At 48.6% G+C, this 21018-nt stretch overlaps 2 protein-coding genes across 6 annotated transcripts in view; one reads left to right on the forward strand and one right to left on the reverse strand.

The window, feature by feature from the left end:
- Nucleotides 1-10918, forward strand: part of Ppp2r1b (protein phosphatase 2 scaffold subunit Abeta) — a 33658-nt gene extending 22740 nt beyond the window's left edge. Inside the window, exons 15-17 of one of the 2 annotated variants that reach the window (XM_052760269.1) lie at nt 859-980; nt 9758-9838; nt 10765-10918. In XM_052760269.1, the coding sequence (XP_052616229.1) occupies nt 859-980; nt 9758-9838; nt 10765-10857 (296 nt within the window). In that variant the 3' untranslated portion in view covers nt 10858-10918. Of the gene's footprint in view, nt 1-858; nt 981-9737; nt 9910-10764 lie in introns of those variants that run through there. The other variant, XM_052760276.1, reaches the window with a different exon arrangement.
- A 557-nt stretch (nt 10919-11475) lies between these two features.
- Sik2 (salt inducible kinase 2) overlaps nt 11476-21018 on the reverse strand; it is a 108412-nt gene continuing 98869 nt past the window's right edge. For 2 of the 4 annotated variants that reach the window (XM_052760249.1, XM_052760238.1), the window contains exons 10-16: nt 17785-18007; nt 16885-17169; nt 16590-16753; nt 15755-15865; nt 15009-15100; nt 13588-14196; nt 11476-11589 (exon numbers count right to left, since the gene is read on the reverse strand). In XM_052760249.1, the coding sequence (XP_052616209.1) occupies nt 11502-11589; nt 13588-14196; nt 15009-15100; nt 15755-15865; nt 16590-16753; nt 16885-17169; nt 17785-18007 (1572 nt within the window). In that variant the 3' untranslated portion in view covers nt 11476-11501. Of the gene's footprint in view, nt 11590-11962; nt 12216-13587; nt 14197-15008; nt 15101-15754; nt 15866-16589; nt 16754-16884; nt 17170-17784; nt 18008-21018 lie in introns of those variants that run through there. The other 2 variants (XM_052760255.1, XM_052760243.1) reach the window with 1 other exon arrangement.

Genomic DNA, 21018 nt, shown 5'->3' on the forward strand with positions numbered 1-21018 from the left:
AGGGCTTGTCCTTATTCAAGAGACAGCCAGACCAAGGTGTCTTGTCTAAGTGTCCAGGACGCTTGGGTAACACCCAGGAAGACAGTGTGTCTTCCTGACACTGCTGTGTCCCTGAGCCGAAAGCCTGGTGTTCCCTACACGAGTCCTTGGGTCCATCACACTGGGGGTGTGGGGCAGGGCAGCCAGACAAGCTGGGTGCTTAGCCTCCCCCTCGTCCCTGGGGTGCTGTTCTTTGCCATTTACTGTCTCCCAGGATGTCAGGTGCACAAGGTCCTGCCACCCGGTGTTCTTGGTAAACAGGTGACGTGGCTGCTGCCCTCTCTCACTGTTTCCTCCCTCTTCGAGCCATGATCTTGCTTGTCTCTCCTGTTCCTTCACAAATCTCTAGTCCTCTTCTGTACCTAGAATAGCCTTGCTGTTCCTCATTTGCTTCCATGGGCCTGCTGTTTCCAGGAAATGACATCATGTTCAGTTGAGATGGAAATCGTTTGGAGGATGAAGAGAGCTTAATTACTCACTGGGAAGAAAAGCCAAGTCATTTCTTTCTTGGGAGCTGTTGTCTTAAACTGCTATGATCAGTTCTGAAAGGAGCTAGGTCTTTTGTTTGTTCAGGCTACCCATGATGTGGAGGAACCCCCAGTTAGATCCAGTGGGGGTGACTCTTGAGCAAAAAGGCACCTTAAGTTAAAGTACTGGCAAGGGCTGGCTTTTTCTGCACAGCTGCCCAGAGCCCTGTGTGCCGCTGGGCCATCATGGTGCCAGGGCAGCTGAGGGTATCCTGGCTGGGAAGCACAGGTGGGCTTGGGAGGGACATGCCCTGGTCAGGGACAGTGACAGCGTTGCTGTCTATATCTCCAGTGGTGGCCCAAAGGCTGAGGAAGCTAGATTTTCCTGTGAAGGACAGTGAAGAGCCCAGCGTCCCTGGGGTTGACAAGAATGTCTTCCTGAGACCCCGAGTGCCTGGAGAGGACACTGGGAAGGTAAGTGCCCCAGAAACTTGGGGCCAGAGCCCTGTCCTTTCTGGGCTGAGGGGAGGCAGCAGAGCTTGCTGGTGCTACAGGGAAGGAGTCGCAGCCAGGCGGGCCGAGAAGCAGTTCCCAGCACACTGGCCTGGAGAGAGAGCCTCTCCAGGGCTTGCAGAGTGTATTTTAAAGTATTGCTCTGTTTTACTGCCTTTGTGAAGTGGTGGTCTTCTCCAGAGGTCAGTCATTCCTGTGGTTTGAGGTCTCTGGAATCTTCCTCAGACTGAGACAATACCCATGCAACAAAAGGGTAGAACGGAAGAGCTGGTACACTTTCCACACAGGTTGGAAAGTTATTGGCATGGTTCTACTTAGGTAGGGAGTCATTTCTAGTCAAGAGTCTATGCCTGATGTTTTCCTGGATGTTTTACAAGCCCATTTTGTCTCCTACAACTACATGGAAAAGGGATGCAGAGTTTCAGTTCAGCAATCACTGGGGTTCCAGCTGTGGCCAGTGGTAGAAGGGTGGTTATGACTTAGAAGTGGAGAGCCTGGGCTACCTAGTGCTGACGTCAGACTAGTTACAGTGACTGACAGAAGCTGGTGCTCTCATACCCACCCCAGTGGATTTTATGGTTAAACCACTGGTAAAAAGATTGACTTTAAATCAGCTGACTTGTCATTTGATGTAAATGGAGGCCATGCTATCTTTCCTGTTGTGAACACTCGCCCTTCTCTGTCCCTGCACACGGTTGTCCTTTGCCTGGGTGGCCCAGCTGTCTCTGGTTCAGGCAGCCCAGGGGATTTGTATGCTGCTTGGTGGGAGAACGTGCCAGCTGACTGCTGCTTACAAAGCCTCAGCAGCCTGAGGTGCCCGCCCTTCATGCCCCTTGTCTACTTCTAGAACTTCTTTGAGGGAAGAGACCTGCCTGGGGTAGTAAGAACAGTGATTCTTACTGGCCTAAGCCACACACTTCTTAAGTGGTAATGGAGCTGTTTTCCAACCTGCTCAGGACTATTTGGTCCTGCCATTCAACTCCTGGAGAATTACCTGGGCTGAGCTGACCACTGGAGGCACCCTCCCCACCCCCACCCCCCACCCCCACCCCCCCCCCCACCCCCCCGCCAGCTGACTTGGTCTGCTCTGAAGAAGGCTTTCCAGCTGAGAACAGCACTAGCTGCCATTCCTTGAACCCCCGTTACTGTGATACCTCGTCAGGCCTTTGACCAGATGCCTTTGCAGACCATGTTTACCGTGGACACATTTCAGGTGGTTGGGAACCTTCCTTAGAAGCCAGCTGTGCTAATCCTCCGAGGCCACAGTTCATTTCACCCACAAAATCCCCTTTCTGTGACTCGGGGCCTTCCTTGCTTTGTTTCACTTAAAGCAAATGTCCTGGGGGTGAAATGAAAGGGGACTTGCCTGTTGCCAGGCAGAGTTTTTCATGATGGGGGCCCACAGCCAAGTGAATGATCCAGGAAGTCATCCAGTTGCAAACCAGAAATTGTTCTTAACCCCTTTCTCTGATGCATGGCCAGCTCACTCATCTGTCCTCATCGGGAAAGAGTATCTGGGTGTTGAGAACTCTGGGAACCGAGTTCTTGACTGGCCTCAAAGCCCCAAGGGAGTCATTTGATGTCTTAGGGCTGTGCCTGCTGCTTGGTCCAAGAGAACAGCCCAGGGTTCCTCCTGGTGAAGGGTGGGTGTTGCCTCAGTGCCATGGAGAGAGTCTCCTGAAGCTTGCATGGTCTTCTTCGTATTTGGTGACTCATGTTCCTCATGCAGGACCTGCCAGGGAACAAACAGCTTGGGCCGCTTCTCAGACTCTGCTCCCTCTAGGTTGGCATAGTCACACCCTCCTGGGTAGAGGTTGCACTCTGACCACAGCTGCTGGCGAGCTTGTCAGGCGAGGGTTAACAGTGGATTTGTTTATTCAATCGTGAAGTAGCTGTCACATGATTTTAATCAAAACACCATTTCCCTGACAACAGTGATGTCAGTCTTGTTGTTGCAGGAAGGAGCGGCCGTGAGGGACATTCAGTCTCCTTGCTGAGCCCAGGTTTCACAAATCAAGTGAAACATCCATAAATAATGGGTGCAGGCACTGGGCTGACAATCCACCCTCCTCTTCCTTTTCTTTCTGCCTGGACAGTCTGTTCTGTACAGACACTGACCAGCCCCAGTCCCTGCACTAAGTCTCAGCTAAGAGCTCACCTTCCCTGTCCCTCGCTCCCCCAACCCTCGGTTCTTCTGCTGGGTTTAATCGGTGTTTTGCCCGTTTCTCCCACCCAGTCTCTGGTTTGCGCCTTCTGGCATTGGACTCTTCTGGGATCTAAGCCAGCACTTGCTGGTGACCTAGGATGTTCTGGCTGGCCTGAGATGAGGCTGTTCTGCTAGGCAGTTGGCTTATTCCTTAGACTGAGGGGCATAAGAGCTGCCTGGGGATTAAGGGTAACTCTGAGGAGCCCAGCTGTGGGTGTTTGAAGGGCAGGAGTTCAAGAGTCCAACTTCTTGGCCAGTGGATTAGTCTTGAACCCAGAAAGACTAGACTCCAGGAGACCCAAGTCCAGTCAGAAGACTGCTGCCCATGAGAGCTCAAGGAAGTCTGATCATCCCTAGAGCCCTCCAGCTAAGGGAACTGGATCCCACGGGCCACTGATAGGTCACAAGTACAGAAGTAAATGGATCAGTCACAGGCCAGCTGGAGCAGGTTCCTAGGCTCTGGTCTCCTGTGACTCCCTGAGGACTGGGGAGCTGTCTGTGCAAAGAAAGACTCCCCCAGGCCTTCTACCCTTCTCCATCCTTGAGTTTAATTAACTTCAAAGTTGGGGAGGAGAATGTGTTACTGACTTGTTTCTGTGACAAGACAACCTGCCCAAAGCAACCTAAGGGTTTAGATTGGCTCACAGCTTGAGGGGACAGTTTGTGGTGGGTAAGGCATTGGTCTGTTACATGGTATCTACAGTCAGATCAGATGAATGCTGATACGCTGCTGGCTTCCTTTTCTTTCCTTTTTATTCAGTCCAAGACACCAACCCATGGTATGGTCACCCACGTTCAGGATGGTTCTTCCCTCCAAAGTTAAACATTTTTGGAAATGTCCTCACAGATAGACCCAGAGTGTCTCCTAGGTGGTTCCAAATCCAGTCAAGTTGACAATGAAGGTGAACCATCAGATTCTTCGGAATGGTCTCGTGGTAGTCATGACCAGTGCTGCCCAGAACTCATTAACAAAAATTCAGAAATCCCGGGGCTGTCAGAATAGCTAATCATTTTTCAGTCAGTGAGGACACTTCACAGACACCCTCATCACCATGTCCTACCGCAGTGTCGTGCAGATGAGTTAAAGCAAGACAGAATGTGTACTGTGACAAGCTGTCAAGGGCACTTGGTAGATCCTTAGTGTTTTCATGTTAGAGGGCAGTGTGGAGTCAGCCAGGCTGTGTTCCTATCACAGCTGGGGGCAATGAACCTTTCCAGTGATCTGTGTGGGTCAGCGGCAGGCCGGGGGCCAAAGACTCAGTCCAGAGTTTGTGCTGCCCCCTGTGCTGTCTCTGACAGTAGGGGTGGTACCCACCCCCCACCTGCAGTGCTTGTCTGGCTACCCTGTGGGTGGGACTGGGGAGCCAGCCTCTGTTCCCCCAAGCCTTGCTCTGTACTGGCCCCTTCATTTCCTGGGGCCCTTCCAACTGCTTGCCTGTCCTTTGGCCCTCACTTTGATGACTAAACTTTGGAGTTTCTGGAGTGATCTAAGGCAGTTACAGTGGGTCTCAGGCTAGACAGGAAGGCTGTGAAGTGGGTCCCTGAGACCTTGTCATCTTCAGTTCAGCTGGATCCTAGCCCATCAGCTTGGTGGGCAGCCTTGAGGTCAGAGTTCTCAGTCAGGCCCTCCCTTAGGCAACTGAGGCTTCATTATTCCATCTTTGGGGAATGAGGAGGAGGAAAATGGAGTAAAAAGCTTTCAAAGTCATCTGTGGAGGGAGTGACTCAGCTCCTCAAGAGGTTCAACACTCAACTGCCTCATTTTCTCCGGGCTTTGAATTTTCTCAACTTTGTGCCCAGCCAGCCTTGGGGGCTTGGCTCCAGGGCAGTGGCTTCTCTGCAGTCTCCGCTCCTCCTGAAGTGTTTGCTGGTTCCTCCTCATTGCCAACCAGTCCAGCACTCCTGAGGGGAGCCCAACAGACACACAGAAAGGGAGGGAGCAGGGCCCCCTGGCTCTCCAACTAGGGATGCCGAGGACACTGCCTAGCCTCAGGTTCTGCCTCAGTGATGTGGTCCCGAGCTCTGTGCCTGGATGGTGGCGGTTGTCACTGATGACAGCTCCGTGTTTGAGGTGAAGGTTCATCCACTCCGGTTCCCTCGAGCGAGACCCATATCTATTTCTTCTTACTGGACGTGGGCCGAAGTCATCGCTGTACAAAATTTCATCGCTCAAGAGCTGTTCAGCCCTTGAAATTCCTGGCTGAAGCCAAAGTGAAAGGGTAGAGCCATGCTTTAATGAGCCCAAGGTGGAGCGACTGTGGCCTGTGTGAAATTTCCTGTGTGGCCACACAGCACTGGAGATTTAGTGCGCAGAGCTTGCTCGGGCAGCACATTTGATAATACTGGACCGATACAGGGAGGTTAGCGTGGTCCCCACACAAGAATGACATCCAAGTTCTGAAGTGGTCCATACATTATGGGAGGGATGGCAAGAGGGTTAACAGGGTGAATATGAGCAAAGAACTGGATATGTAGGTGTGACGATGTCATGAAAGCCACTATTTCATACACTAAAAAGATAGACTGGGCAGTGGTGGTACACGCCTTTAATCCCAGCACTCAGGAGGCAGAGGCAGGTGGATTTCTGTGAGTTCGAGGCCAGCCTGGTCTACAAAGTGAGTTCTAGGATAGACTCCAAAGCTACACAGAGAAACCTTGTCTTGGGGAAAAAAAAAAGGCTAAATAATCATACCAAAATTGAAAAATAACTTGAGTGTACAAAGCCTTGCCCCGAGAACTGCAGGCTGAGCTGCGGCTTCTCCTTTCCTGACCCCACTTGGAGATATGAGCACCCCTCAGACAGGAGCGTCAACGTCAGAATGTTTAACTTTAGAAGGTGTAGAGTAAGGTGTTTTTTCCCATCTGCCCGGGGTAAACCTCTAGAACCTTGATCCATCCTTCTCCTAGAGACTAAGCATCTCTGTATGTGTTTTTTGGGGAAGAGTCCAAAGATTTCTCTGCATATCAGAGGACTGAGTCTGCAATTCAAGGCCTGGGGAAGAAAGGTGAGGGCAGCTCCCATGAACGAGGCCTGTTCGTTCCTACCTGGCCACAGGATGACTGGTGGTTTTGGAAATGTGATTAACTGCTGGCCTGTTGTGTCCCTGAGCTGGCCAAGTAGAAGTCACAGGGTAGTGCTCTGGCCTCCGTGGCCTATTCTCTGCTGCTCTTCATAGGGCCTTTGTGCTTGCCATGGACGTGAAGGGTGTCCTGAGACTTAGGAGAGGCCTGGGCGGTTGCTATGACAACATTACATGATGGAGTGATTCAACAGGCAAGGGTAAAGTTTGCAAAACAGTCACTGAAAGTGAAAAAAAAAAAAAAAAGGAAACTTGTACTGATTCTCTTCCAAGGGAAGAGCTGTCTGCAGGTTGGACAGAGCTGTGCACATGTCCAGTGAGGGTTCTATGCTCCCTGCTCTCCACATGCTGCCCAGCCACCAGGCTTGCCTCAGTTTGAGAGCTGCTCCAGTTCTACAGAATGTTGGCCCAGGGGAATGGCTTACGCAATGGGAACCAAATCTCAGCTGCATCCACTGCCAGAGAACAAGATTTCATCTTACCCTTTCACTTGGGGGCTGGCCCAAGTCTAGGACACATGAAAGCACCTTGGTGAAGGATTTTCCAAAACCCTGAGGGCCAGGGGTTGTATATTGTGTCTTTTTTTTTTTATAACAATTTATTTACTTTTTATGTGCATTGGTGTATGCATGTATGTGTCTGTGTGAGGGTGTCAGATCTTAAGAGTTACAGATAGTTGTGAGCTGCCATGTGGGTGCTGGAAATTGAACCCGGGTCCTCTGGTAGAGCGGTTGGTGCTCTTAACCACTGAGCCATTACTCCAACCCCGTACATTGTGTCTTAAAGGATGTCTGTCCCTGTGAGAAGTCCATGTGGGTGTGTGCCTTTCACAGACCCAGAGAGGAGGTAACACTGTCACTAAGTAGCAGTGTCCTTTGCTGGCCTTCCTGGTAGTTTAGCGTATCTTATTTTCCATCCCGTATATTACTTGTTCTGGGAGAGCTGAACAAGAGCACGGTGTGCTCGTCTTTGTTCTCTTCCTATGGCAGAGGCCCTAGTACAGACTACCTGCAGTGATGGGCTTTGTCCTGAGACTAACATCAAGGAGCATTAACCAGGCCCAGTGGGGCCCTGTCTGTATGCAGGCTGCGGTTAGCAATGTTTCCATCAGCGATCTGTAGTGGCTAACGTGTACTCAGGCAATCTGGGGCAAGGTATTATTTACCATGCTGACGTCAATGAGAACATATTATCCACTGTCCTTTCTGCAGTTTGAAGTGAGCCTCAGAGCTCAGAGAACACAGCCACCTTCCACAGTGTGAAAACTCTACCCAGTACTCAATGAGGTGGAGACCTGCCTATAATCTCATTAGCCTGACATTCACATCACCAGGCTTTTAGAAAACAAGGTGTTTTTATTTTAATTCAGGGGGGTTGGAAACATAAAGACAGTACATTTTCCTTGCAGAAAATTACTCCATTTAAATTACCATTTGGTACAAAGATCATTTATTAAACTGCATTTTAGGCAATTTTCTAACACTGGCAGGTTACACTTGGATTTTCCACATTGGAGCTATTAGGATTTGCACTCAAAATACCAAAGCTATCGAAGTAACCAATTTTTTTTCTTAGTAATTAAAAAGCACACAGAAAAAAAAATGACTACAGTCAGATTAAGTTTATCGAAAGTAACTCACAGACCAAGCTGAACCCAGCAAGACCACCCCTTCCTTTCTGCAATAGGCAAATGGCCTTGCCTTTCTACAAAGTGCAGATAATCTCTGCCACTCACTTCAGCTGCAGTCTCCAAAAGCCAGCCCGCGTCCCTTTTTCTCGCTGCTGCTTTCTCCTCCACAGATTCTGGTAGAGGCAGATTTTTTTTTTTAAACCATGGGTAATGGGGTTGGTTGTTTAACCACTTGAATTTCCTTGACTGAGCAAATCCTGGGCGGGTAGGCATTAGTTATCTGCACTTTGTAATGTAACCTTACTCCATCCACGGGGATGTTATTTGTATTTCTATTTTTAAAGCTACCCCTACTCACCCATTTTGGTTCTGAAAAGACTTAGCCTTCCATTTTGTAATCCTGGAAGTGTTTAATAAGCCTTCCTACTTGGCAGGACTTTTGTAAAGAAATGGGCAGGGTGGGAGTGGTGCACGCCTTTAATGCCAGCACTTGGAGGCAGAGGCAGGCTGATCTACAAGTTTGAAGCTAGCCTGGTCTACAAGTAAACCAGGACATTGTAGGACAGTCAGAGCTACATAGTAAGACCCTGTTTCAAAAGACCATTAAAAAAAGAAAAAAATGTTCTACATGCCATCCCTTTAGGATAAAAGTCTGAGTTCATGATTCTCTGGGCAGCCATCTTCTCTGGGGTTGACTCTGTTGACTAAGTTTCCCCTTTGGCAACCAGGGAGGAATCCTTCTAATATGTACCTACAGAGAAAAAGCACCAGGCTACCTAACTCTGAATGAGCAGACATCCTTAATTTAAACCTAAACTTCCGCAATTTATTGGACAGTTGGATGTCCATCTGTGGTGTCTGTCTCTCCCCTCCTGTCTAGCGCAGTCACCTGGATAACTACACTTAAAGCCAGGCAGCTGTCAAGTCGGGGGTGGGGCTGTCTGGACAGGGCCTTGATTATATAGCTGTTTGCTTCTGAAAAGATGTGCTCTGAAGAGGAGGGGCTGTGGGACAGGGCTCCAACACAGAAGCACAGCCAGAAGCCAGGCGAAGGTGCTTGTCTCTGTTCCACCACTTCTGAGCCCTGTGACCTCAGCTAAGTCATGTATCCTTCGAGAGCTTTGCTCTCCCCAGCTGTGGGAACTACAGACCGCAGCTCTCTAGTTACTTTCACAGAAGTGCTCTGAGGAGTGTGAGAGCACACTTGTGAAAGTGCCTGGTCCGCTGCTGTGGAAATGGACAGGCAAGCTGAGAGGGCAGGACCTGCAAGCACCGTCCTCGGTGAAGTTGTTGGGCAGTATCCCTACCTGTCTGTCAGCGCATGCAGTCATGTCCCCAAATCTGCTCACAGGTAATGTGGACATAAGACGTGGTACAGCTAGGAAGGCTGGAGTCTTCTACAATCACCTGGGCTGTTGTAACTGGGAAAAATGCTAACTGAATGAGTGAGAAGATGCTGGGGATCGGATGGATGCTTTCGGGCCAAAGGACCCCTTAAAGGTCATGTTTCCTTCCATTTGCCACCAAGGGCAGGGAGAAAAGCCAGGAAGGCTCTAAGTTTCTGGGCCCCCAGCCAGGGAAGGGGTGTGTGTGTGTGTGTGTGTGTGTGTGTGTGTGTGTGTGTGTGTATGTGTGTGTAAGTTTTGAAGTGTGTTTTGTCCAGGGTTGAAACCAGGCCGATGAGACTGCTCTTTCCCCCACAAATCACTCTGAAGGGAAGTTCTGTAAAAAATTTCCAGAAGCAACAAAATGATAAAGATCCCTGCCTGGGCAATGACTCCAACTTACTACCTGTTCTCCAGTTTTTACCTTTGATGTCTAGGCACAGAGAGACCGAGCGGCTCGGGTGGCTTCCAAGGAGGCAGTAGCGGCAGCCCAGCTTAGGGGTACAAACGCAGCAAAGGTCAGCCCTGGCACAGGGGTTCTGCAACTGCCCACTGGGGTCAGTGTCATCAGTGACACTCCATACTGTCTAAAGGAGGAGGAATGGGAAAGAGTCACCTGGACTGTGAATTTTCTTTAAACCAACAGAGAGCTTAACTTACTGTTGATGTGAGTGTAAATGTGTAATCAGAGCAGAGAAACGCTGGCCCTCATAGATGTAAGAAACAGGCTTATTTAGAGGCTAGAGAACCCCAGAGACGAAGGAGGGCCCACTGGGTCCCCATGTCCTGAGCTGCTGGCACTCTTGGGGCCCTAGAAGCTGCTACTTTTTGGGGTTCCTTCAGTTTCTGGCTCTTCACCTTGTCACCTTCCAGCAGAGAACACTCCCTTTCCCCCAGTCCTAGTACCCTTCCCTGCCTTAGGTATAATGGCTTCTGGGGTACAGGTAGAGGCCTGTGATGAGTCCTTGCTGAGTGCCCTAGTACTGGAGTACTGGGGCAGGGCAGAGGGTATGGCTCCACAGCCTGGGTGGTACTGGGGGTATGGGCGAGGGCCCTATAACAATGCAGACTCAACTAAACACATTTGGAGGGAGCGTGGCAGGCAAAGGCTTAAGTCCTACCTCCCCAGCACCAGGCCAGGATTTAAACACTTCTGATCTTGATGTCTGAGATAGAGGGACCTTGGCCTTTTTTTTCCTAGGATGCAAAGTGAAAGGAAGAGCTTTGCTCAGACCAGCTCTTACATCAGTCCCAAAGGCTTTTCCTGGGGCCTCACTATCTCCCATTGGGTAGATTCTGGAAGGTGGTGGGGAAGGCAGTCTAGACAGGCCAAGTCAGGGCAGGGTGAGGGTTGGTGCTGGCCAGGCAGCTTCCTGGAATAGAGGAGGGGGACCCACAACCCATGGTCTTCCTGTTGTATTAACACCCTCTGTTTGCCTTACAGGGACCAGCATGTCAGTTGCATGTAAATACTAGAGATACACTTGCACAACTGGAGACTGCAGAACTAATGCATTTCCCCCAAAGCAGAGAGTGATACCCTGGGGAACAAAAGCCCATAACCAAAAATAAAAAAGTACCACACAGATTGCACTTTTTGCCGAATGAAAATTTTACCTCATGTTTGAATCACCAGTCTCTCTGGAGAGGCTGGTCTACAACGTAACAAAGCTAGGGGTTACTATACAGTAGTGTACACACTGCTGATGTGAACTGACAGGTGAGCACGTCAGGATTTCAAAGCTGCCTCTCAGCAAGAGTGGGCCTAAGCCTTCTTAGTGTTACTTTAGTACTTGTGAGGAGAAACGGCTTGGAAGCTTCCACGGTCACTAGTTAGGGGACAGCAACAGAAGCAATCAGATGAGCTGACCACCAGGGCTCATCTGCTCTTACCAGCTCCATCTCGGGAAATAAGGGTAGCCATGGAATTAGGGGTTTCTACTTGGAAGGAGTGAGAGGAGTGAACCGGAGCTGACGATGGGATCCAGCAGGATGGTTGGTGTTCTTCACCAGGCGACTGTCCTCCCTCCGCTGAGTGCCAGCGCCTACCAGGCTGGCTGCTGACGGGTGCTCCTCCCGGCTTCTCTCTGCAGCCTTGAACCTTCTGTCGGCCTCTCCGCAGCCCCTCATCTGTCGCCTAACTGTCCTGCCATAGCTGCTAGGTCTCCTGGGCTGAGCAGCTCACAGCCCTGTTGGGGGGCAGGGGTTTATGCCAATCTGTAGCGGTGCTGTTCCTGCAGTCCTGAAATGAGCGGCCCCCATTTTCAATCTGGAAGGCATTTTCATTTCGTCAATATTACAGCGCTTCTGCAGTATATTTTGGGAAAACATCCTCCTCCAGTCTAAACAAATCAGGCCCCGTTTTATAGCTGGCTTATGTTGTAAAGCTTTAAAACGTATTAGAGATCTTAATGAAATGATCTCTCAAATGAAATGATGTTCTTTATCTCACAAAATCATCGATCTTAAGCACGAGGAGGAACAGAATCAATAAAGAAACACAATTTATCATCCTTACTGGATTTTCAGTTATTAAATCACAAAAATGACAGTCCCTCCTGCTATCCATTCCTGCTGACACCCACAGCCCAATTCCAAGCAGAGCGCGTTTGCAAAGCAGCCTGGCACCAGTGGGGCCCAACAACTACAGTCTCTGGCCAGCCTCAAAGACACTGGAATCACCGCCACGGGCAGGGCTGGGCTGGTGGCCAGGATGGCTCTCCGTAGACTTCCCATGCCTAGTCTTCCCTTGCCTGCCTGGACACTTACTACAGAGAGGAAAGGCAACTTATAGGTGTTTCTAGATGCAGCATCAGTGCGGTAGCGCTCTCTTCTTGTGCTTTAAGGAAGACGCTTTGTGCTTAGTGAATTCATCTGCTGATAGGACAAGCCACTCTAAAGAATAGAAATTATAATTTTATAAATAATACTGAGTTTGTAACACCTAGATGTCACTGTGCAAATGACAGATTACTAATTACTTCTCGCTATCTATTGACTAGCTATAGCATCTACTTTTCAGTTCCTTTGATGATTGAATTCAAGGGTTAAGCTTTTCTAGTATATGGCTAACACATCTGTGGTTCTTTGAATATTGCTATAATACTTGAACAGTTCACACAAATCAAAACCTTAAGGAAATGAAGACTTCTGATTCCCACCTGGTGGAAACACACTGAAGTGACTTTGGATTCAGCAAGGCCATAAACGGAAAACTTGGTTTCTAGAGAAAAGGGAGCTGGACGCGGTGGGGAAGGCACAGCACTACCACTCACTTCACAGGGGCCAGGAAAGTCCAGTTTTGTGTACCCTTAAAAACATTAAACCCTACACGAAATTACCAACCAGATCTGCAAAGCTCCACAGCTCCTAACAACAGAGTGGAGAGCCAGAGGGATTACTACAGTGTAGCAGACAGCAGGTCTCTGGAGACTGCAGCCTGTGCAGGAAGAGCCTGGCTTCCCGGCTCAGGGCCCGACTTCCTGGTGCTTTCTGATTTCTACTTCCGCCTCCACTGGGACTGGCTCCTGTTGTCTCTACAGGTGAGAGGTCTGGAGCCCTGAGTATTTTAACACTCGGCCCCCATGGGTACTTTTGAAAAGGCATTATCACATGCTCCGAAAAAGATGACTGCAAGGTTTCAGGGGTCACTGTCAGCTGCTACTTGGTGTCTCTGAAACACACACACCTCAGGCTCCACTATGTGTGACGGTCTTGAGGACACCCTGCACCAAGAACTTAGGACTCTGTGACAACGCACAGCTTTCCTCTCCTCCCTGTGCATTGGGTTTCATGACGTATTCTCAACATGCACTGAAGCACTTTGCTGTTGCTTGGCTTTAGTGAAATATACTGCCTTTTCTTTTTCCCTGTGTGTATATATGCAACATACACATTTCTCCTGCTTTTACCAAGGCTTTCCTCGGACATGAGCGGGTGCAAACCTGGGTCTGTGTTGTCATTCTATACAAACAGTTGTTGGTCCCCTGTGAGAGCTTGTTTCACTTCATCTACGGGCATGCGCTTCAGCTCCCAACTATGGTCTAGCCCTTGCCACAGACAGTTTTGTGGTGGGACAGAGCCGAGAGGAACATCTACCCTAGTCAAATCCTGATTCCAGTTGGGAAACTTGATTTTTCCCCATTAGGGAAAAGGGGAAAAAAAAATCAGCTTTACATGTACAGAGCTGGAATAAAAATATAAACAGAGTCTGCCTTCACTAGAGCCACCTTACTTCCTGTGCTGAGATTAATTCACCAGGACATACCCATTGTGTTGTGGATCCACAGCTTCTAGCATTTCACAATCAAAGAGTCCAGGGAGCTCAGAGAGGGCCAGTGGGTCGTAGCTGGATGGGGTCTCCGGAAGTCCTGAGCTCCTGGGACAGTCTGCGCCTGTGAGGTTGCCCTGCTGGGCTCCATCTACCGGATAGTGACAGGGAGCAGGATAGTCTGGTGCAGAAGAGGTGGTGCTTGGTAGCTCACAAGTCTGATAGGAGAACTGTAAGGGGGCTGGAGCAGCTCCTGGCTGCTGAGGTGGAGGAGGAGGGGGTGGTGGGGGTGGCTGCTGCAATTGTGAGGGTAAGGGATGGGGAGCCCGGGGGCTGGGTGCGGAGGGCAGGGGCTGCAACTGCATCTCCCGGTACTGGCTGAGGAAAGGGCTAAATTGCATCTGCTCAGAAGAGGGCTCGAGGACTGGGCTCAGGGGCTGGCTTAGGCTGAATGGTGGGGGCTGCTGGGATGGCGGTGGAGTCTCCTGGTGGGGAAGAGCCAGCTGCTGACTTGGTCGAGGGTAGGTGCTCTCTGCTATCTGCATCTGATTGAAATACGCTTGCAGCTGAGACTGCTTCTGGAGGAAGAGGCGCTTCTGTTGGAGCCTAAATTGGTAACACCAAAAGAGCATTTTACATCTCAAGTGAATGTAATTTCAATGTAAATTCAATACCAGGCAGGCATTAACTTCACTTTCTCTTTTTTTCTTTTCTGTTTTATTTCTGAGAATGTTGTATATAGTCCAGACTGGTCTCAAACTTGTGATCTTCCTGACCTAGTCTCCTCAGTGCTAGGAATTCCAGGCATGCACCAGCACACCTGACACCCTCATCTGCCATCTCTTTCCCATGCAAGGGGGAAATCAGAGTAAGAATTCACCACTGTAAGAATTCACAGATTTATACTCTGGGTTTGCCCCTATTTGGCCTCTGAGGTAAAGGAGTAATAATGCATTTTCTCTCAAGTTTCTCCCTCTAGAGAGGCTAATTACTCATGAAGATTGCTCAGAAAAAGATAACATCTTGGCCTCTGTGAGTGTCCAGGTAGGGTGATGATTAGGTCAATTTTACCTTGGCCACGCAGCTTCTACTGGTTGGAGCAGTAGGCATGACCACTACCAAGGGGAAAGCCTCATCAGTGTGACCGACTGCTTCAGGCCACTGCTTCTGAAATTTTAGAGCTGAGCATAGCCCAGAGAAATACAAAGACATGGCAAAGTGCATAGAGGGTGGTGGTCGCCTGACAGATTTATACTCTAGGATTCTCAACCGCCTCATTGACACCATGCCTGACTAGAAAAGGACCTGGTACCAGTGCATGGTCCTAGGAGAAGCAGCTAGAATGGAAAGGACAATACACCAGCCTTCTCCAGGCTGCCATGGAAACAACTGACTTTACTGGCCCAAGACTTCCTTACCTATGTTCCTGTAGCTGCTGTTCCAGGCTCCGAGGTGGTTCTTTACAATATATTGGACAAGTATTCTGGGCCTTTGGCAGAAGATTGGGCTTCTGGAAGATCAGAAAAGCAACAAGAGTCTAACCATATGCTACCAGTTGGATGCCTGTCTGGCCAATATATCCAGAGTGAAGGCACTGACCCTCTTTCACTAAGACCTGGAAGAGCATCAGGTGCCAGGCCTCAGCATCTGGTTCTGGCCTACTTGTTCACTAAGACCCTGGAAGAGCATCATCAGGTCAGCAGGCCTCAGCATCTGGTTCTGGCCTATTTGTTCTCCACTTATGAAATTCCTCCAGGACAGGTAAGTCCATGGAGAACAATGAGAAACCAGACTTAGTTCTTGACAGGAAGCCCCAGTGCCTGCTGGGTGATTCGTTCTGAATGGGATCCATGTCATATCATTTCTTAGGCTCTTCATGCACCCGTGTAGACGGCTCTGTTAGCATTTTGTAGATTAGTGATCCCATCTTATTATTCACAAATATAAAATTAGAAACAAGCCAGGCTTCTCTCTTTTAGTACTCAGTGGCATATCCTTTCCTACTATCAATACAGGGCATAAAACTAAGTCTGAACATGTTTCTAGAAACTACTAATGTAGGGTTAAATCTACCTGCCTATGAGGAATAAAGCAGCAACCTTAAATAATGCAAAACAAGTTTCTGTGACAAAGTGAGCTGAACTAAGAGTGCTAAGGAGCCCACCTGGAGTCGATGCTGTAGGTACTGGGTTTCTAAGCTCTGCTGTGGAGAAAGTTGAGGATGCATGCTGGCAGAGAGTGTGGAGACACCTTCTTGCTGCTGAGAGACTTCCTCCTAAGGATCAAGGCAGTGGACATTACAATTTCTATGTGAGAAAGTTTCAATTCATAGTTTAAGCACCTTTGAAATGACTGAGTGAAATCTGGCTCCACATGACCTAATACCCAAAAAAGCTTTTACCTAACTAGTAGGTTGAAGGCCACTTTTCAGAGAGTCTATACAAAGTTAATAACTCAACTATTACCTAGTCAGTATTAGAATTAGAACAAAAGCACCTGCGTGGTATCACAAGAAGGCGCTTACCTATACGTGGGCCCTGAACACTGGCTCAAGAATAGCGACATTTGTTGTCTTTTTAATGTGATGAATCTTCATATGCAGTAGTGATTTCACATCAAAAGTAGTGGCAAGGAGCTTCTCATTTGGTTGATGTTCATCATCGTGTGTGTGTGTGTGTGTGTGTGTGTGTGTGTGTGTGTGTGTGTGTGTGTGTGTGTGTGTGTGTGTTTGGGGGGGGCGTCAAGGGAGACTGAGTCATCCATCTATAATCTGCCTGCTTTGGGAACCCAAACTGGACTGAGCCTCTAGGCCTCTGTCTGGTGCTGAGTACCTGGGAGCAGCATGGTTGGGTTGAAGCTGTTAGTGACAGCAGCAAGAACACCTGAGACCTGGGGCTTTCCCATAAAGCCAGCTTAGTTAGGACTAGAAGAAAGCTCTCTAACTGAGAACCACACATCTGCAGGACGAATGTGGTGTTGGTAAGAGCCTGTACACTCACCTGAGGGCAGCTGCTAGAGAGGTCTTGGAGCTGAGGAGCAGCTGATGTTAAGTTAGGGTCTGCCTCTGGCCCTATTTGTTCATAGAGCAACTGTACTTTGTTCAACTCCAGAATTCCTTTGGTTCTAGCAAGATTCTGAAGATGTTGTCTAAACGCTACAATTCCTGCAAAGTACAAACATCAGTTTAAGAAGCAAAATAGGTCTTTTGGTTATCATACATTCACACTAGCAAGGCAACATCCTTCTTCCATACCTCTGATTGAAGTTTTCAAAGCCAGAAAAGAAAGCACTCACCTTGGGTAAGGGAAGTGTCTGATGCTCTGCGGCCTTCTCGGAAGCTCACAGGGGACCGATTGTGGACCTCACGTTTCTGTGAGCTTAGAGCCTGCATGGCTGGGTTGGTAGGTCTGAGGCTTATGAAAGGAGATGTCATACGGGGTGAAGGCTGATTAGCTAACATGATGTCCTTCAGGGAAGGGCTGTCTTCCAGAAAGTTCATGTCCCTCTGAGCAGACCCCATATCGTACTCAGAGTCCACACTGTCAAGGGAGGGGTTGTCACTCATAGAGAAAATTTTCCCTGTAGAAGAAAATAAAACAGATATTACCCAAACCAATAGCATCTTCTTTAAACACGCTAACAAAAAGCAAGACAAAATGGCAGACTCTAATCCTGATAGCCACATCTTTCAGGATGGGCAAGAGGACTGGAGTACTCACAAGTCTGGAAAACAGAAAACTCACCTAAAAGATAAGTTCTTTTCAGGGCTGGGAATCCTAAGTGTAATTCAGGGGCAGAGGAGTTGCCTAACGTGCTCTCCAGCACCACAAACAATTCCCCCATCTTTCCACAATGCTTTTACTGGTTAGTTTAAGCATCCTCAAAATTGGTAAGGAAAACCTTATGGAAACTATAGCCATAAGATCTTGGCCTCGAAGAGAGCCATAATCCCTTATATGAAGCACACCGTATCCAAGGCATCCTGGAGTAGAGGGAGTCAACTCAGAGACATTGCTTTTTAATCTCTGTCAGCTGTTGAGTAGACCTAATCCACAGAGTCCATGGATCTGCTCCATAAAGGAAGGAGAGCTGCATGAAATTCCAGAACCTGGTGAGAATGGCCGCTATTTCTTGATGCCTGAAGTATGGAATGATGCTGTAAGGGTTTAACTTGGTGCTTCTCTGATACCATACCTGCCCCAGGCATCACAACCAATTGGTTAGTCACTTCTGACAGAGTGTGCCGTCGCTGCCCACTCCGTGTGGCCTGGAAAGCTTCAAAGGCCTGACTGGGATCTTCCTCTCCTTCTGTCTCTAATCCTTCATCAATGGAGGTCTCCATCATATTGCTGGGCAGTGACTGGCATCCCTTCCTCACCAGGACAGGGGGCACAGGGTCAAGCAGACAGCCATTCACCTGTCAGTAAGAGAGGAAGCTCAGTTGCTGCTCTGCTGAGGGACACCCACAGCAGAAAAACAGGCCAAGACTTAATTCAGGCAAGTGAGAAATAAAGTAAAATATTCCAGTGTATGCATTTACTCCCAATGGCAGCACAGACATTAGAAATAAAGGCGTCAACTAGAGCGCTCAGAGACAGAAGCCCCTGAGGACCCAAATTGGCACTACCACTTTGAGTCATTGTGACAATAACCACGTTTTCAGTGGTTTCCAGATGAATAGGATGTGCTGGCTTGAGGCTTACCAGTCATTACTCTTTTTTAAATAAGGAAAACAGAAGAAAAAGGTGAACTTCTTTTCACTTCTAGAGCAAATGTCTCATAGCTGAGAGAGAACAGTCACTGACATTCTAATTTTCAACCACAAAACATACTGGTTCTGGGTATACTTTTATATTCATAACTTAAGTACTCAACTATTTGATATTTTGTTTTTAAACTGGTTCTAATGTGCCCGAGGAGTGGAAAGTAAGAATTTGTTGTAGACAGACAGATACCACAAAAAGGATTGAAAAAAATTCAAATGGCAAACAGCCAAAACCTTCCATTATAGAATAACAAATGACTCACAGCTCAAAATTCCAGCAGAGGTTAATCAGCCCCAGTGCACGGACTCCTCACCCACTAGCAGTTCACACAACGTCTACGGTGCCTGTCTCAGAGGGAGAGCTCGGCACAGATCCTGAATGAGCACACTGCCTTCCCACACAGTTGCCAAGCAAACCACCTAATGGCCAGCAAAACAGCACACAAAAGGGAGTTGTGGTTTCAAGTTCTGGCTGGTAAAAGCCCCAAAGAACAGGCAATTATTTACCTCATTACTTTAACTATTCCCCTGTGGAAATCAATCCGCTTTCTCCTAGGAATAGCTGCTCAGGAGCAGCCAGCAAAGGAGTCAGTTCTCTGTGGTACTTTCAATTGGAACACACTGGGTAGAGCTATTGTTTCCACTGAAGCAGGGGCAGCTCATCTCTGTGAGAAGTGACGTGGGACTGCTCTGGGCAGTCAACGAAGGCATTGCAAGGCCCTTTTTTTGGAGAGGGAGAGGGTGACTCAGAGCTTTGTCTGTTTGGAGGAGCTGACTGCACAAGCATCTGGAGCTAGAGCCTTCATGATGGGAAGGTAGCTGATACGTGGCCGATGCTTTCTCCCCAGACCACACAATTCTCCAATGGCACAGAAAATGGGAAATCTGCAATCTGGCCAACAGCTGTCATTCTCTTCCTGGCCCGGGCCAGATACCTGTCTCCTTTGTATTTAATAAGTTTTCTTACAGGAAAGAATGGCCAACAACTCTTATTCTAGGCTCCTTAGCTGTCCACTGTCAGCTTGCTAAGGCTCTCAAGACCTTTTAAAGCAATTACTCCTGAGCACACTTATATGTGCAGTCTTTGTCAAATGCCCCTCCCACGCCCTGTGGTGTAAGCAGTATGAGCAAGCTCTTTATTTCCCTCAGCACAGAAGTCACCTTGTCCTAAGTTAGCCAAACCAGCGAGCTCCCTGTGAATTTATAATCTTGTAAACTTATCGTCTCATCTAAACCACAAGAGGAATTATGTCTGAATAAATTCTCTTCCAGGTATACAGCAATGGTTGGATTTTTCACTGATCAGACTTTTCATCTGGGGACAGTTAGAAAAACAACACTTGGGGGCTGGAGAATCTGTAAGAAAGCCCATGGGGTGGCTCAGGGTCAACACGGGTGTGCACCTTTGGCCACAAGGTTTCCTGAAGCAGCTGACCATCATGCTTAACTAGGGTTTCTACTGCTGTGGTAAAACACCAAAAGTAACTTGGGGAGGAAAGGATTATTTGGCTTCCATATCCCAGGGCACAGTCCACTGAGGGCAGCCAGGGCAGGAACCTAAAGGCAGGAAGTGAAGCAGAGGCCACAGTGGATGTTTTGCTTGCTGGTTTGCTCCCATGGCCTGCTCAGCCTGCTTTCTTATAACATCCAGCTACCTGCCCAGGGTGGGACGGCCTCCAGTGAGCTGGGCCCTCCTCCATCAATCATTAATAAGACAATGTTCCACAGGTCAATCTGGTGTGGGCATTTCTCAACTGAGGTTCCCTCTTACCAAATGACTTGACCTTGTGTCAAGTTGACAAAAAACTAACCAGGACAGCACCCGTCCAATGTACCCAGTGACTTGACAGTAAGAGAATCCAGGTAAGGTTTCCCCTTTAGTGTATTTCACTGTCGTCCTGTGAGGAAGAAGGACTGAGAATTCACACTTCTAAGCCCCTTAACCATGTGGGCTAATCTACATAAATTACATAAGCTTCGAGAAGTAAGAATTTATGCTCTAGAAATACTTTAGACAGAGTAAATGACAGGTTATCAATACGTGGGCAAAATGTAACCCTTTGTCTTTCAGAGACCTCATATGCACTAGATGACACACGTCCAGCAGTCAGAACCCTCAGAGGCCCCAGCACTGACTCAAAGTCCCTGAGCCTGCCTCTCTAAATTCCTATGTTGGCCTTAATTCCCAAAGTGACTGTACTTGGAGATGGGGCCTGTGAGCGAGGGAAGCCCTGACCCAATAGGATTAGTATCTTTCTACGAAAAGACACATGGAGGGCTGCAGAGAAGACAGAGCAGCAGCTAAGCTGGACATTACTGCTCTGCAGATGATCCAAGTTTGGTTCCTTGACTCATGTCAAGAGGCTCACAACTGCCTGTAACTCCAACTCTAGGGAATCTGACACCTCTGACCTCCGTGGGCACCAACACTCCTGTGCACATACCCCCAGAGACACATACTCATAATTAAAAATAAAAGAAGAAAGGACACATGAAGCCAGGCATGGTGGTGCACACCTCTAGTCCCAGACTCAGGAGGCCAAGGCAGGGAGGTTACGTGTCTGAGGCTAGTCTGAGCGTCACAGTGAGATCCTGTCTCAAAAACAGTGAAAAAGAACAGACATCACAGAGCTTGTTCTCAGCTGCCCCTGGGTACACAGGAA

The sequence above is a fragment of the Peromyscus californicus genome, unplaced genomic scaffold (genome assembly GCF_007827085.1).
Source record: "Peromyscus californicus insignis strain IS unplaced genomic scaffold, ASM782708v3 Scaffold_11__1_contigs__length_118956290, whole genome shotgun sequence".
Classification (NCBI taxonomy): domain Eukaryota; kingdom Metazoa; phylum Chordata; class Mammalia; order Rodentia; family Cricetidae; genus Peromyscus; species Peromyscus californicus.